The sequence below is a fragment of the Petromyzon marinus genome, chromosome 71 (assembly GCF_048934315.1).
Source record: "Petromyzon marinus isolate PM22_M1 ecotype Great Lakes invasive population chromosome 71, UKy_Petmar_22M1.pri1.0, whole genome shotgun sequence".
Classification (NCBI taxonomy): domain Eukaryota; kingdom Metazoa; phylum Chordata; class Hyperoartia; order Petromyzontiformes; family Petromyzontidae; genus Petromyzon; species Petromyzon marinus.
In genome coordinates, this window is record NC_133737.1 from 54,305 (window position 1) to 66,742 (window position 12,438).

General features: G+C 53.7%; 1 protein-coding gene across 1 annotated transcript in view; it reads right to left on the reverse strand.

Moving 5' to 3' along the window:
* The window catches only part of LOC116957280 (small COPII coat GTPase SAR1B-like), a 35,683-nt gene that overhangs the window by 14,944 nt on the left and 8,301 nt on the right, over positions 1-12,438 (reverse strand). The window contains 2 exon segments of the mRNA XM_076055257.1: positions 43-162; positions 2,524-2,631. Coding sequence (XP_075911372.1) covers positions 43-162; positions 2,524-2,581 — 178 coding nt within the window. The 5' untranslated portion in view covers positions 2,582-2,631.

Consider the following 12,438-nt stretch of genomic DNA (forward strand, 5'->3'; position numbering starts at 1 on the left):
AGTGGGTGAGTGAGTGAGTGGGTGACTGAGTGGGTGACTCACTAGGGTGGAGTGTGGGTACATGCTGGCCCAGGCGGTCGTCCTTCAGCATGTGAAGAAGTGTCGTCTTCCCAGCATTGTCCAGACCCAGAAACACCAACTTACCAGACTTCTTATACAGACCTTCACACACACAGTGACACACAGTGACACACACACACAGTGACACACACAGTGACACACACACACAGTGACACACACAGTGACACACACAGTGACACACACAGTGACACACACACAGTGACACACACACACACAGTGACACACACACACACACAGTGACACACACACACACAGTGACACACACACACAGTGACACACACACAGTGACACACACACAGTGACACACACAGTGACACACAGTGACACACACAGTGACACACAGTAACACACAGTGACACACACAGTGACACCCACACAGTGACACACACACAGTGACACACACACAGTGACACAGTGACACACAGTGACACACACACAGTGACACACACACAGTGACACAGTGACACACAGTGACACACACACAGTGACACACACACAGTGACACACACACACAGTGACACAGTGACACACACAGTGACACACAGTAACACACAGTGACACACACAGTGACACCCACACAGTGACACACACAGTGACACAGTGACACACAGTGACACACACACAGTGACACACACACAGTGACACACAGTGACACACACACAGTGACACACACACAGTGACCCACAGTGACACACACACAGTCACACACAGTGACACACACAGTCACACACAGTGACACACACACAGTGACACACAGACACACACAGTGATACACATACCGACTCACACACCCACTCACTCACCCACCCACTCACCCACTCACCCACCCACTCACCCACTCACCCACCCACCCACTCACCCACCCACCCACTCACCCACCCACCCACTCACCCACCCACCCACTCACCCACCCACCCACTCACCCACCCACCCACCCACTCACCCACCCACCCACTCACCCACCCACCCACTCACCCACCCACCCACCCACTCACCCACCCACCCACTCACCCACCCACTCACCCACCCACCCACTCACCCACCCACCCACTCACCCACCCACCCACTCACCCACTCACCCACCCACCCACTCACCCAGTCACTCACCCGCTCGCCCACTCACCCACCCGCCCACTCACCCACCCACCCACTCACCCACCCACCCACTCACCCACCCACCCACTCACCCACCCACCCACTCACCCACCCACCCACTCACCCACCCACCCACTCACCCACCCACCCACTCACCCACCCACCCACTCACCCACCCACCCACCCACCCACCCACTCGCCCACCCGCCCACTCACCCACTCGCCCACCCGCCCACCCGCTCACCCGCCCACCCACCCACTCACTAACTCACCCACTCACTCACTCACTCACCCACCCACTCACTCACCCACCCACGCACCCACCCACTCACACACCCATTCACCCACCCACCCACCCACTCACCCACCCACTCACCCACCCACTCACCCACCCACCCACTCACCCACCCACCCACCCACTCACTCAACTCACCCACTCACTCACTCACTCACCCACTCACCCACTCACTCACCCACTCACCCACCCACCCACTCACTCACTCACCCACTCACTTACCCACCCACTCACTTACCCACCCACTCACCCACCCACCCACCCACTCACCCACCCACTCACCCACCCACCCACCCACTCACCCACCCACTCACCCACTCACCCACCCACTCACCCACTCATCCACTCACTCACCCACCCACCCACTCACCCACCCACCCACCCACCCACTCACAAACCCACTCACTCACCCACCCACTCACCCACCCACTCACTCACCCACTCACTCACCCACTCACCCACCCACCCACTCACCCACCCACTCACCCACTCACCCACCCACCAACCCACCCACTCACCCACCCATCCACCCGCCCACTCACTCACCCACTCACTCACCCACTCACTCACCCACTCACTCACCCACCCACCCACTTACTCACCCACGACTCACCCACCCACTCACTCACTCACTCACCCACTCGCTCACCCACCCGCTCACTCACCCACTCACCCACTCACTCACTCACCCACCCACTCACTTACCCACCCACTCACTCACCCACTCACCCACCCACCCACTCACCCACCCACTCACCCACTCACCCACCCACCAACCCACCCACTCACCCACCCATCCACCCGCCCACTCACTCACCCACTCACTCACCCACTCACTCACCCACTCACTCACCCACCCACCCACTTACTCACCCACGACTCACCCACCCACTCACTCACTCACTCACCCACTCGCTCACCCACCCGCTCACTCACCCACTCACCCACTCACTCACTCACCCACCCACTCACTCACCCACCCACTCACTCACCCACCCACCCACTCACTCACCCACCCACTCACTCACCCACTCATCCAGCCACTCACTCACCCAGAAATTGTAGGACGCTACTGAATCCAGAGGAAATCAAGTCAAATATGAAGGACATGACGAGGCCTGACACAGCAGGGCAGAGAGGGAGACACAGATCTTGACTGGCTGTGGAGAAAACCAGACAGCAGAGGGAAATGTTGACTACCTCTCCAGGTACACAGGAGGTCGTGGCTATAGGAGATGTGTGGTGGTGAGTCTGTGGGTCTCTGCGTGGTGGTGGTGAGTCTATGGGTGTCTGTGTAGTGGTGGTGAGTCTATGGGTCTCTGTGTGGTGGTGGTGAGTCTATGGGTCTCTGTGTAGTGATGGTGAGTCTATGGGTCTCTGTGTGGTGGTGAGTCTATGGGTCTCTGTGTAGTGGTGAGTCTATGGGTGTCTGTGTAGTGGTGGTGAGTCTATGGGTCTCTGTGTAGTGGTGAGTCTATGGGTCTCTGTGTAGTGATGGTGAGTCTATGGGTCTCTGTGTAGTGATGGTGAGTCTATGGGTCTCTGTGTGTGGTGGTGAGTCTATGGGTCTCTGTGTGGTGAGTCTATGGGTCTCTGTGTAGTGGTGAGTCTATGGGTCTCTGTGTAGTGGTGGCGAGTCTATGGATCACTGTGTAGTGGTGAGTCTATGGGTCTCTGTGTAGTGATGGTGAGTCTATGGGTCTCTGTGTAGTGGTGAGTCTATGTGTCTCTGTGTAGTGGTGGTGAGTCTATGGGTCTCTGTGTAGTGGTGAGTCTATGGGTCTCTGTGTAGTGATGAGTCTATGGGTCTCTGTGTAGTGGTGAGTCTATGGGTCTCTGTGTAGTGGTGGCGAGTCTATGGATCACTGTGTAGTGGTGAGTCTATGGGTCTCTGTGTAGTGATGGTGAGTCTATGGGTCTCTGTGTAGTGGTGAGTCTATGTGTCTCTGTGTAGTGGTGGTGAGTCTATGGGTCTCTGTGTAGTGATGAGTCTATGGGTCTCTGTGTAGTGGTGGTGAGTCTATGGGTCTCTGTGTGGTGGTGAGTCTATGGGTCTCTGTGTGGTGGTGGTGAGTCTATGGGTGTCTGTGTGGTGGTGGTGAGTCTATGGGTCTCTGTGTAGTGGTGGTGAGTCTATGGGTCTCTGTGTAGTGGTGAGTCTATGGGTCTCTGTGTAGTGGTGAGTGTATGGGCCTGTGGGTGAGTGGTGAGTCTGTGAGTGAGTGATGAGTCTATGAGTCTGTGGGTGAGTCTGTGAGTGAGTCTGTGGGTGAGTCTGTGAGTGAGTCTGTGAGTGAGTCTGTGAGTGAGTCTGTGAGTGAGTGGTGAGTCTGTGAGTGAGTCTGTGAGTGAGTCTGTGGGTGAGTCTGTGAGTGAGTCTGTGAGTGAGTCTGTGAGCGAGTCTGAGTCTGGAGTGAGTCTGTGAGTGAGTCTGTGAGTGAGGAGTGAGTCTGTGAGTGAGTCTGTGACTGAGTGGTGAGTCTGTGGGTGAGTCTGTGAGTGAGTCTGTGAGTCTGTGAGTGAGTCTGTGAGTGAGTGGTGAGTCTGTGAGTGAGCGGTGAGTCTGTGGGTGAGTCTGTGGGTGAGTATGCGAGTGAGTCTGTGAGTGAATCTGTGAGTCTGTGAGTGAGTGGTGAGTCTGAGTCTGTGGGTGAGTCTGTGAGTGAGTCTGTGAGTGAGTCTGTGAGTCAGTGGGTGAATCTGTGAGTGAGTGGTGAGTCTGTGAGTGAGTCTGTGAGTGAGTCTGTGAGTCTGTGAGCGAGTCTGTGAGTCTGTGGGTGAGTCTGTGAGTCTATGAGTGAGTCTGTGAGTCTGTGAGTGAGTCTGTGAGTGAGTCTCTGAGTCTGTGAGTGAGTCTGTGAGTGAGTCTGTGGGTGAGTCTGTGAGTGAGTCTGTGGGTGAGTCTGTGAGTGAGTCTGTGAGTGAGTCTGTGGGTAAGTCTGTGAGTCTGTGAGTGAGTCTGTGAGTGAGTCTGTGAGTGAGTCTGTGGGTGAGTCTGTGGGTGAGTGGTGAGTCTGTGGGTGAGTCTGTGAGTGAGTCTGTGAGTGAGTGGTGAGTCTGTGCGTGAGTCTGAGTGAGTGGTGAGTCTGTGAGTGAGTCTGTGAGTGAGTCTGTGAGTCTGTGGGTGAGTCTGTGAGTGAGTGGTGAGTCTATGAGTCTGTGGGTGAGTCTGAGTGAGTCCGTGAGTGAGTCTGTGAGTCTGTGGGTGAGTCTGTGAGTCTGTGAGTGAGTCTATGAGTCTGTGGATGAGTCTGTGAGTGAGTCTGTGAGTGAGTCTGTGAGTCTGTGGGTGAGTCTGTGAGTCTGTAAGTGAGTTTGTGAGTGAGTCTGTGAGTGAGTCTGTGGGTGAGTCTGTGGGTGAGTCTGTGGGTAAGTCTGTGGGTGAGTCTGTGGGTGAGACTGTGAGTCTGTGAGTGAGTCTGTGAATGAGTCTGTGAGTGAGTCTGTGAGTCTGTGGGCGAGTCTGTGAGTGAGTCTGTGAGTCTGTGAGTGAGAGGTGAGTCTGTGAGTGAGTCTGTGAGTGAGTCTGTGAGTGAGTCTGTGAGTGAGTCTGTGAGTCTGTGGGTCTCTGTGTGGTGGTGGTGAGTCTATGGGTGTCTGTGTGGTGGTGGTGAGTCTATGGGTCTCTGTGTAGTGGTGGTGAGTCTATGGGTCTCTGTGTAGTGGTGAGTCTATGGGTCTCTGTGTAGTGGTGAGTGTATGGGCCTGTGGGTGGGTGGTGAGTCTGTGAGTGAGTGATGAGTCTATGAGTCTGTGGGTGAGTCTGTGAGTGAGTCTGTGGGTGAGTCTGTGAGTGAGTCTGTGAGTGAGTCTGTGAGTGAGTCTGTGAGTGAGTGGTGAGTCTGTGAGTGAGTCTGTGAGTGAGTCTGTGGGTGAGTCTGTGAGTGAGTCTGTGAGTGAGTCTGTGAGCGAGTCTGAGTCTGGAGTGAGTCTGTGAGTGAGTCTGTGAGTGAGGAGTGAGTCTGTGAGTGAGTCTGTGACTGAGTGGTGAGTCTGTGGGTGAGTCTGTGAGTGAGTCTGTGAGTCTGTGAGTGAGTCTGTGAGTGAGTGGTGAGTCTGTGAGTGAGCGGTGAGTCTGTGGGTGAGTCTGTGGGTGAGTATGCGAGTGAGTCTGTGAGTGAATCTGTGAGTCTGTGAGTGAGTGGTGAGTCTGAGTCTGTGGGTGAGTCTGTGAGTGAGTCTGTGAGTGAGTCTGTGAGTCAGTGGGTGAATCTGTGAGTGAGTGGTGAGTCTGTGAGTGAGTCTGTGAGTGAGTCTGTGAGTCTGTGAGCGAGTCTGTGAGTCTGTGGGTGAGTCTATGAGTGAGTCTGTGAGTCTGTGAGTGAGTCTGTGAGTGAGTCTCTGAGTCTGTGAGTGAGTCTGTGAGTGAGTCTGTGGGTGAGTCTGTGAGTGAGTCTGTGGGTGAGTCTGTGAGTGAGTCTGTGGGTAAGTCTGTGAGTCTGTGAGTGAGTCTGTGAGTGAGTCTGTGAGTGAGTCTGTGAGTGAGTCTGTGGGTGAGTCTGTGGGTGAGTGGTGAGTCTGTGGGTGAGTCTGTGAGTGAGTCTGTGAGTGAGTGGTGAGTCTGTGCGTGAGTCTGAGTGAGTGGTGAGTCTGTGAGTGAGTCTGTGAGTGAGTCTGTGAGTCTGTGGGTGAGTCTGTGAGTGAGTGGTGAGTCTATGAGTCTGTGGGTGAGTCTGAGTGAGTCCGTGAGTGAGTCTGTGAGTCTGTGGGTGAGTCTGTGAGTCTGTGAGTGAGTCTATGAGTCTGTGGATGAGTCTGTGAGTGAGTCTGTGAGTGAGTCTGTGAGTCTGTGGGTGAGTCTGTGAGTCTGTAAGTGAGTTTGTGAGTGAGTCTGTGAGTGAGTCTGTGAGTGAGTCTGTGGGTGAGTCTGTGGGTGAGTCTGTGGGTAAGTCTGTGGGTGAGTCTGTGGGTGAGACTGTGAGTCTGTGAGTGAGTCTGTGAATGAGTCTGTGAGTGAGTCTGTGAGTCTGTGGGCGAGTCTGTGAGTGAGTCTGTGAGTCTGTGAGTGAGAGGTGAGTCTGTGAGTGAGTCTGTGAGTGAGTCTGTGAGTGAGTCTGTGAGTCTGTGGGTGAGTCTGTGAGTGAGTCTGTGAGTGAGTTGCGAGTCTATGGGTGAGTCTGTGAGCGAGTCTGTGAGTCTGAGTGAGTGGTGAGTGAGTCTGTGAGTGAGGAGTGAGTCTGTGAGTGAGTCTGTGAGTGAGTCTGTGAGTCTGTGACTGAGTGGTGAGTCTGTGGGTGAGTCTGTGAGTGAGTCTCTGAGTCTGTGAGTGAGTCTGTGAGTCTGTGAGTGAGTGGTGAGTCTGTGAGTGAGCGGTGAGTCTGTGGGTGAGCCTGTGAGTGAGTCTGTGAGTGAGTCTGTGAGTCAGTGGGTGAGTCTGTGAGTCTGTGAGTGAGTGGTGAGTCTGTGAGTGAGTGGTGAGTCTATGAGTCTGTGAGTGAGTCTGTGAGTGAGTCTGTGAGTGAGTCTGTGAGTGAGTCTGTGAGTGAGTCCGTGAGTGAGTCCGTGAGTGAGTCTGTGAGTGAGTCTGTGAGTGAGTGGTGAGTCTGTGAGTGAGTCTGTGAGTGAGTCTGTGAGTCTGTGGGTGAGTCTGTGAGTGAGAGGTGAGTCTGTGAGTGAGTCTGTGAGTGAGTCTGTGAGTGAGTCTGTGAGTCTGTGAGTGAGTCTGCGAGTGAGTTGCGAGTCTGTGGGTGAGTCTGTGAGCGAGTCTGAGTGAGTGGTGAGTGAGTCTGTGAGTGAGGAGTGAGTCTGTGAGTGAGTCTGTGACTGAGTGGTGAGTCTGTGGGTGAGTCTGTGAGTGAGTCTCTGAGTCTGTGAGTGAGTCTGCGAGTCTGTGAGTGAGTGGTGAGTCTGTGAGTGAGCGGTGAGTCTGTGGGTGAGTCTGTGAGTGAGTCTGTGAGTGAGTCTGTGAGTCAGTGGGTGAGTCTGTGAGTGAGTGGTGAGTCTATGAGTCTGTGGGTGAGTATGTGAGTGAGTCTGTGAGTGAGTCTGTGAGTGAGTCTGTGAGTGAGTCTGTGGGTAAGTCTGTGAGTCTGTGAGTGAGTCTATGAGTGAGTCTGTGAGTGAGTCTGTGAGTGAGTCTGTGGGTGAGTCTGTGAGTGAGTCTGTGAGTGAGTCTGTGAGTGAGTCTGTGAGTGAGTGGTGAGTCTGTGAGTGAGTGGTGAGTCTGTGAGTGAGTGGTGAGTCTGTGAGTGAGTCTGTGAGTGAGTGGTGAGTCTGTGCATGAGTCTGTGAGTGAATGGTGAGTCTGTGAGCGAGTCTGTGAGTGAGTCTGTGAGTGAGTCTGTGGGTGAGTGGTGAGTCTGTGGGTGAGTCTGTGAGTGAATGGTGAGTCTGTGAGTGAGTCTGTGAGTGAGTGGTGAGTCTGTGAGTGAGTGGTGAGTCTGTGGGTGAGTCTGTGAGTCTGTGAGTGAGTCTCTGAGTCTGTGAGTGAGTCTGTGAGTGAGTGGTGAGTCTGTGAGTGAGCCTATGAGCGAGTCTGTGAGTCTGTGAGTGAGTCTGTGAGTGAGTGGTGAGTCTGTGAGTGAGTGGTGAGTCTATGAGTCTGTGGGTGAGTCTGAGTGAGTCCGTGAGTGAGTCTGTGAGTCTGTGGGTGAGTCTGTGAGTCTGTGAGTGAGTCTATGAGTCTGTGGATGAGTCTGTGAGTGAGTCTGTGAGTGAGTCTGTGAGTGAGTCTGTGAGTGAGTCTGTGAGTGAGTCTGTGAGTCTGTGAGTGAGTCTGCGAGTGAGTTGCGAGTCTGTGGGTGAGTCTGTGAGCGAGTCTGAGTGAGTGGTGAGTGAGTCTGTGAGTGAGGAGTGAGTCTGTGAGTGAGTCTGTGACTGAGTGGTGAGTCTGTGGGTGAGTCTGTGAGTGAGTCTCTGAGTCTGTGAGTGAGTCTGCGAGTCTGTGAGTGAGTGGTGAGTCTGTGAGTGAGCGGTGAGTCTGTGGGTGAGTCTGTGAGTGAGTCTGTGAGTGAGTCTGTGAGTCAGTGGGTGAGTCTGTGAGTCTGTGAGTGAGTGGTGAGTCTGTGAGTGAGTGGTGAGTCTATGAGTCTGTGGGTGAGTATGTGAGTGAGTCTGTGAGTGAGTCTGTGAGTCTGTGAGTGAGTCTGTGGGTAAGTCTGTGAGTCTGTGAGTGAGTCTATGAGTGAGTCTGTAAGTGAGTCTGTGAGTGAGTCTGTGGGTGAGTCTGTGAGTGAGTCTGTGAGTGAGTCTGTGAGTGAGTCTGTGAGTGAGTGGTGAGTCTGTGAGTGAGTGGTGAGTCTGTGAGTGAGTGGTGAGTCTGTGAGTGAGTCTGTGAGTGAGTGGTGAGTCTGTGCGTGAGTCTGTGAGTGAGTGGTGAGTCTGTGAGCGAGTCTGTGAGTGAGTCTGTGAGTCTGTGAGTGAGTCTGTGGGTGAGTGGTGAGTCTGTGGGTGAGTCTGTGAGTGAATGGTGAGTCTGTGAGTGAGTCTGTGAGTGAGTGGTGAGTCTGTGAGTGAGTGGTGAGTCTGTGGGTGAGTCTGTGAGTCTGTGAGTGAGTCTCTGAGTCTGTGAGTGAGTCTGTGAGTGAGTGGTGAGTCTGTGAGTGAGCCTATGAGCGAGTCTGTGAGTCTGTGAGTGAGTCTGTGAGTGAGTGGTGAGTCTGTGAGTGAGTGGTGAGTCTATGAGTCTGTGGGTGAGTCTGAGTGAGTCCGTGAGTGAGTCTGTGAGTCTGTGGGTGAGTCTGTGAGTCTGTGGGTGAGTCTGTGAGTCTGTGAGTGAGTCTATGAGTCTGTGGATGAGTCTGTGAGTGAGTCTGTGAGTGAGTCTGTGAGTCTGTGGGTGAGTCTGTGAGTCTGTAAGTGAGTCTGTGAGTGAGTCTGTGAGTGAGTCTGTGGGTGAGTCTGTGGGTGAGTCTGTGGGTAAGTCTGTGGGTGAGTCTGTGGGTGAGTCTGTGGGTGAGACTGTGAGTCTGTGAGTGAGTCTGTGAATGAGTCTGTGAGTGAGTCTGTGAGTCTGTGGGTGAGTCTGTGAGTGAGTCTGTGAGTCTGTGAGTGAGAGGTGAGTCTGTGAGTGAGTCTGTGAGTGAGTCTGTGAGTCTGTGGGTGAGTCTGTGAGTGAGTCTGTGAGTGAGTTGCGAGTCTATGGGTGAGTCTGTGAGCGAGTCTGTGAGTCTGAGTGAGTGGTGAGTGAGTCTGTGAGTGGTGAGTGAGTCTGTGAGTGAGGAGTGAGTCTGTGAGTGAGTCTGTGAGTGAGTCTGTGAGTCTGTGACTGAGTGGTGAGTCTGTGGGTGAGTCTGTGAGTGAGTCTCTGAGTCTGTGAGTGAGTCTGTGAGTCTGTGAGTGAGTGGTGAGTCTGTGAGTGAGCGGTGAGTCTGTGGGTGAGTCTGTGAGTGAGTCTGTGAGTCAGTGGGTGAGTCTGTGAGTCTGTGAGTGAGTGGTGAGTCTGTGAGTGAGTCTGTGAGTGAGTCTGTGAGTGAGTCTGTGAGTGAGTCTGTGAGTGAGTCTGTGAGTGAGTCCGTGAGTGAGTCTGTGAGTGAGTCTGTGAGTGAGTGGTGAGTCTGTGAGTGAGTCTGTGAGTCTGTGGGTGAGTCTGTGAGTGAGAGGTGAGTCTGTGAGTGAGTCTGTGAGTGAGTCTGTGAGTGAGTCTGTGAGTCTGTGAGTGAGTCTGCGAGTGAGTTGCGAGTCTGTGGGTGAGTCTGTGAGCGAGTCTGAGTGAGTGGTGAGTGAGTCTGTGAGTGAGGAGTGAGTCTGTGAGTGAGTCTGTGACTGAGTGGTGAGTCTGTGGGTGAGTCTGTGAGTGAGTCTCTGAGTCTGTGAGTGAGTCTGCGAGTCTGTGAGTGAGTGGTGAGTCTGAGTCTGTGGGTGAGTCTGTGAGTGAGTCTGTGAGTGAGTCTGTGAGTCAGTGGGTGAATCTGTGAGTGAGTGGTGAGTCTGTGAGTGAGTCTGTGAGTGAGTCTGTGAGTCTGTGAGCGAGTCTGTGAGTCTGTGGGTGAGTCTGTGAGTCTATGAGTGAGTCTGTGAGTCTGTGAGTGAGTCTGTGAGTGAGTCTCTGAGTCTGTGAGTGAGTCTGTGAGTGAGTCTGTGGGTGAGTCTGTGAGTGAGTCTGTGGGTGAGTCTGTGAGTGAGTCTGTGGGTAAGTCTGTGAGTCTGTGAGTGAGTCTGTGAGTGAGTCTGTGAGTGAGTCTGTGGGTGAGTCTGTGGGTGAGTCTGTGGGTGAGTGGTGAGTCTGTGGGTGAGTCTGTGAGTGAGTCTGTGAGTGAGTGGTGAGTCTGTGCGTGAGTCTGAGTGAGTGGTGAGTCTGTGAGTGAGTCTGTGAGTGAGTCTGTGAGTCTGTGGGTGAGTCTGTGAGTGAGTGGTGAGTCTATGAGTCTGTGGGTGAGTCTGAGTGAGTCCGTGAGTGAGTCTGTGAGTCTGTGGGTGAGTCTGTGAGTCTGTGAGTGAGTCTATGAGTCTGTGGATGAGTCTGTGAGTGAGTCTGTGAGTGAGTCTGTGAGTCTGTGGGTGAGTCTGTGAGTCTGTAAGTGAGTTTGTGAGTGAGTCTGTGAGTGAGTCTGTGAGTGAGTCTGTGAGTGAGTCTGTGGGTGAGTCTGTGGGTGAGTCTGTGGGTAAGTCTGTGGGTGAGTCTGTGGGTGAGACTGTGAGTCTGTGAGTGAGTCTGTGAATGAGTCTGTGAGTGAGTCTGTGAGTGAGTCTGTGAGTCTGTGGGCGAGTCTGTGAGTGAGTCTGTGAGTCTGTGAGTGAGAGGTGAGTCTGTGAGTGAGTCTGTGAGTGAGTCTGTGAGTGAGTCTGTGAGTCTGTGGGTGAGTCTGTGAGTGAGTCTGTGAGTGAGTTTCGAGTCTATGGGTGAGTCTGTGAGCGAGTCTGTGAGTCTGAGTGAGTGGTGAGTGAGTCTGTGAGTGAGGAGTGAGTCTGTGAGTGAGTCTGTGAGTGAGTCTGTGAGTCTGTGACTGAGTGGTGAGTCTGTGGGTGAGTCTGTGAGTGAGTCTCTGAGTCTGTGAGTGAGTCTGTGAGTCTGTGAGTGAGTGGTGAGTCTGTGAGTGAGCGGTGAGTCTGTGGGTGAGTCTGTGAGTGAGTCTGTGAGTGAGTCTGTGAGTCAGTGGGTGAGTCTGTGAGTCTGTGAGTGAGTGGTGAGTCTGTGAGTGAGTGGTGAGTCTATGAGTCTGTGAGTGAGTCTGTGAGTGAGTCTGTGAGTGAGTCTGTGAGTGAGTCTGTGAGTGAGTCTGTGAGTGAGTCTGTGAGTGAGTCCGTGAGTGAGTCCGTGAGTGAGTCTGTGAGTGAGTCTGTGAGTGAGTGGTGAGTCTGTGAGTGAGTCTGTGAGTCTGTGGGTGAGTCTGTGAGTGAGAGGTGAGTCTGTGAGTGAGTCTGTGAGTGAGTCTGTGAGTGAGTCTGTGAGTGAGTCTGTGAGTCTGTGAGTGAGTCTGCGAGTGAGTTGCGAGTCTGTGGGTGAGTCTGTGAGCGAGTCTGAGTGAGTGGTGAGTGAGTCTGTGAGTGAGGAGTGAGTCTGTGAGTGAGTCTGTGACTGAGTGGTGAGTCTGTGGGTGAGTCTGTGAGTGAGTCTCTGAGTCTGTGAGTGAGTCTGCGAGTCTGTGAGTGAGTGGTGAGTCTGTGAGTGAGCGGTGAGTCTGTGGGTGAGTCTGTGAGTGAGTCTGTGAGTGAGTCTGTGAGTCAGTGGGTGAGTCTGTGAGTCTGTGAGTGAGTGGTGAGTCTGTGAGTGAGTGGTGAGTCTATGAGTCTGTGGGTGAGTATGTGAGTGAGTCTGTGAGTGAGTCTGTGAGTGAGTCTGTGAGTGAGTCTGTGGGTAAGTCTGTGAGTCTGTGAGTGAGTCTATGAGTGAGTCTGTGAGTGAGTCTGTGAGTGAGTCTGTGGGTGAGTCTGTGAGTGAGTCTGTGAGTGAGTCTGTGAGTGAGTCTGTGAGTGAGTGGTGAGTCTGTGAGTGAGTGGTGAGTCTGTGAGTGAGTGGTGAGTCTGTGAGTGAGTGGTGAGTCTGTGAGTGAGTCTGTGAGTGAGTGGTGAGTCTGTGCGTGAGTCTG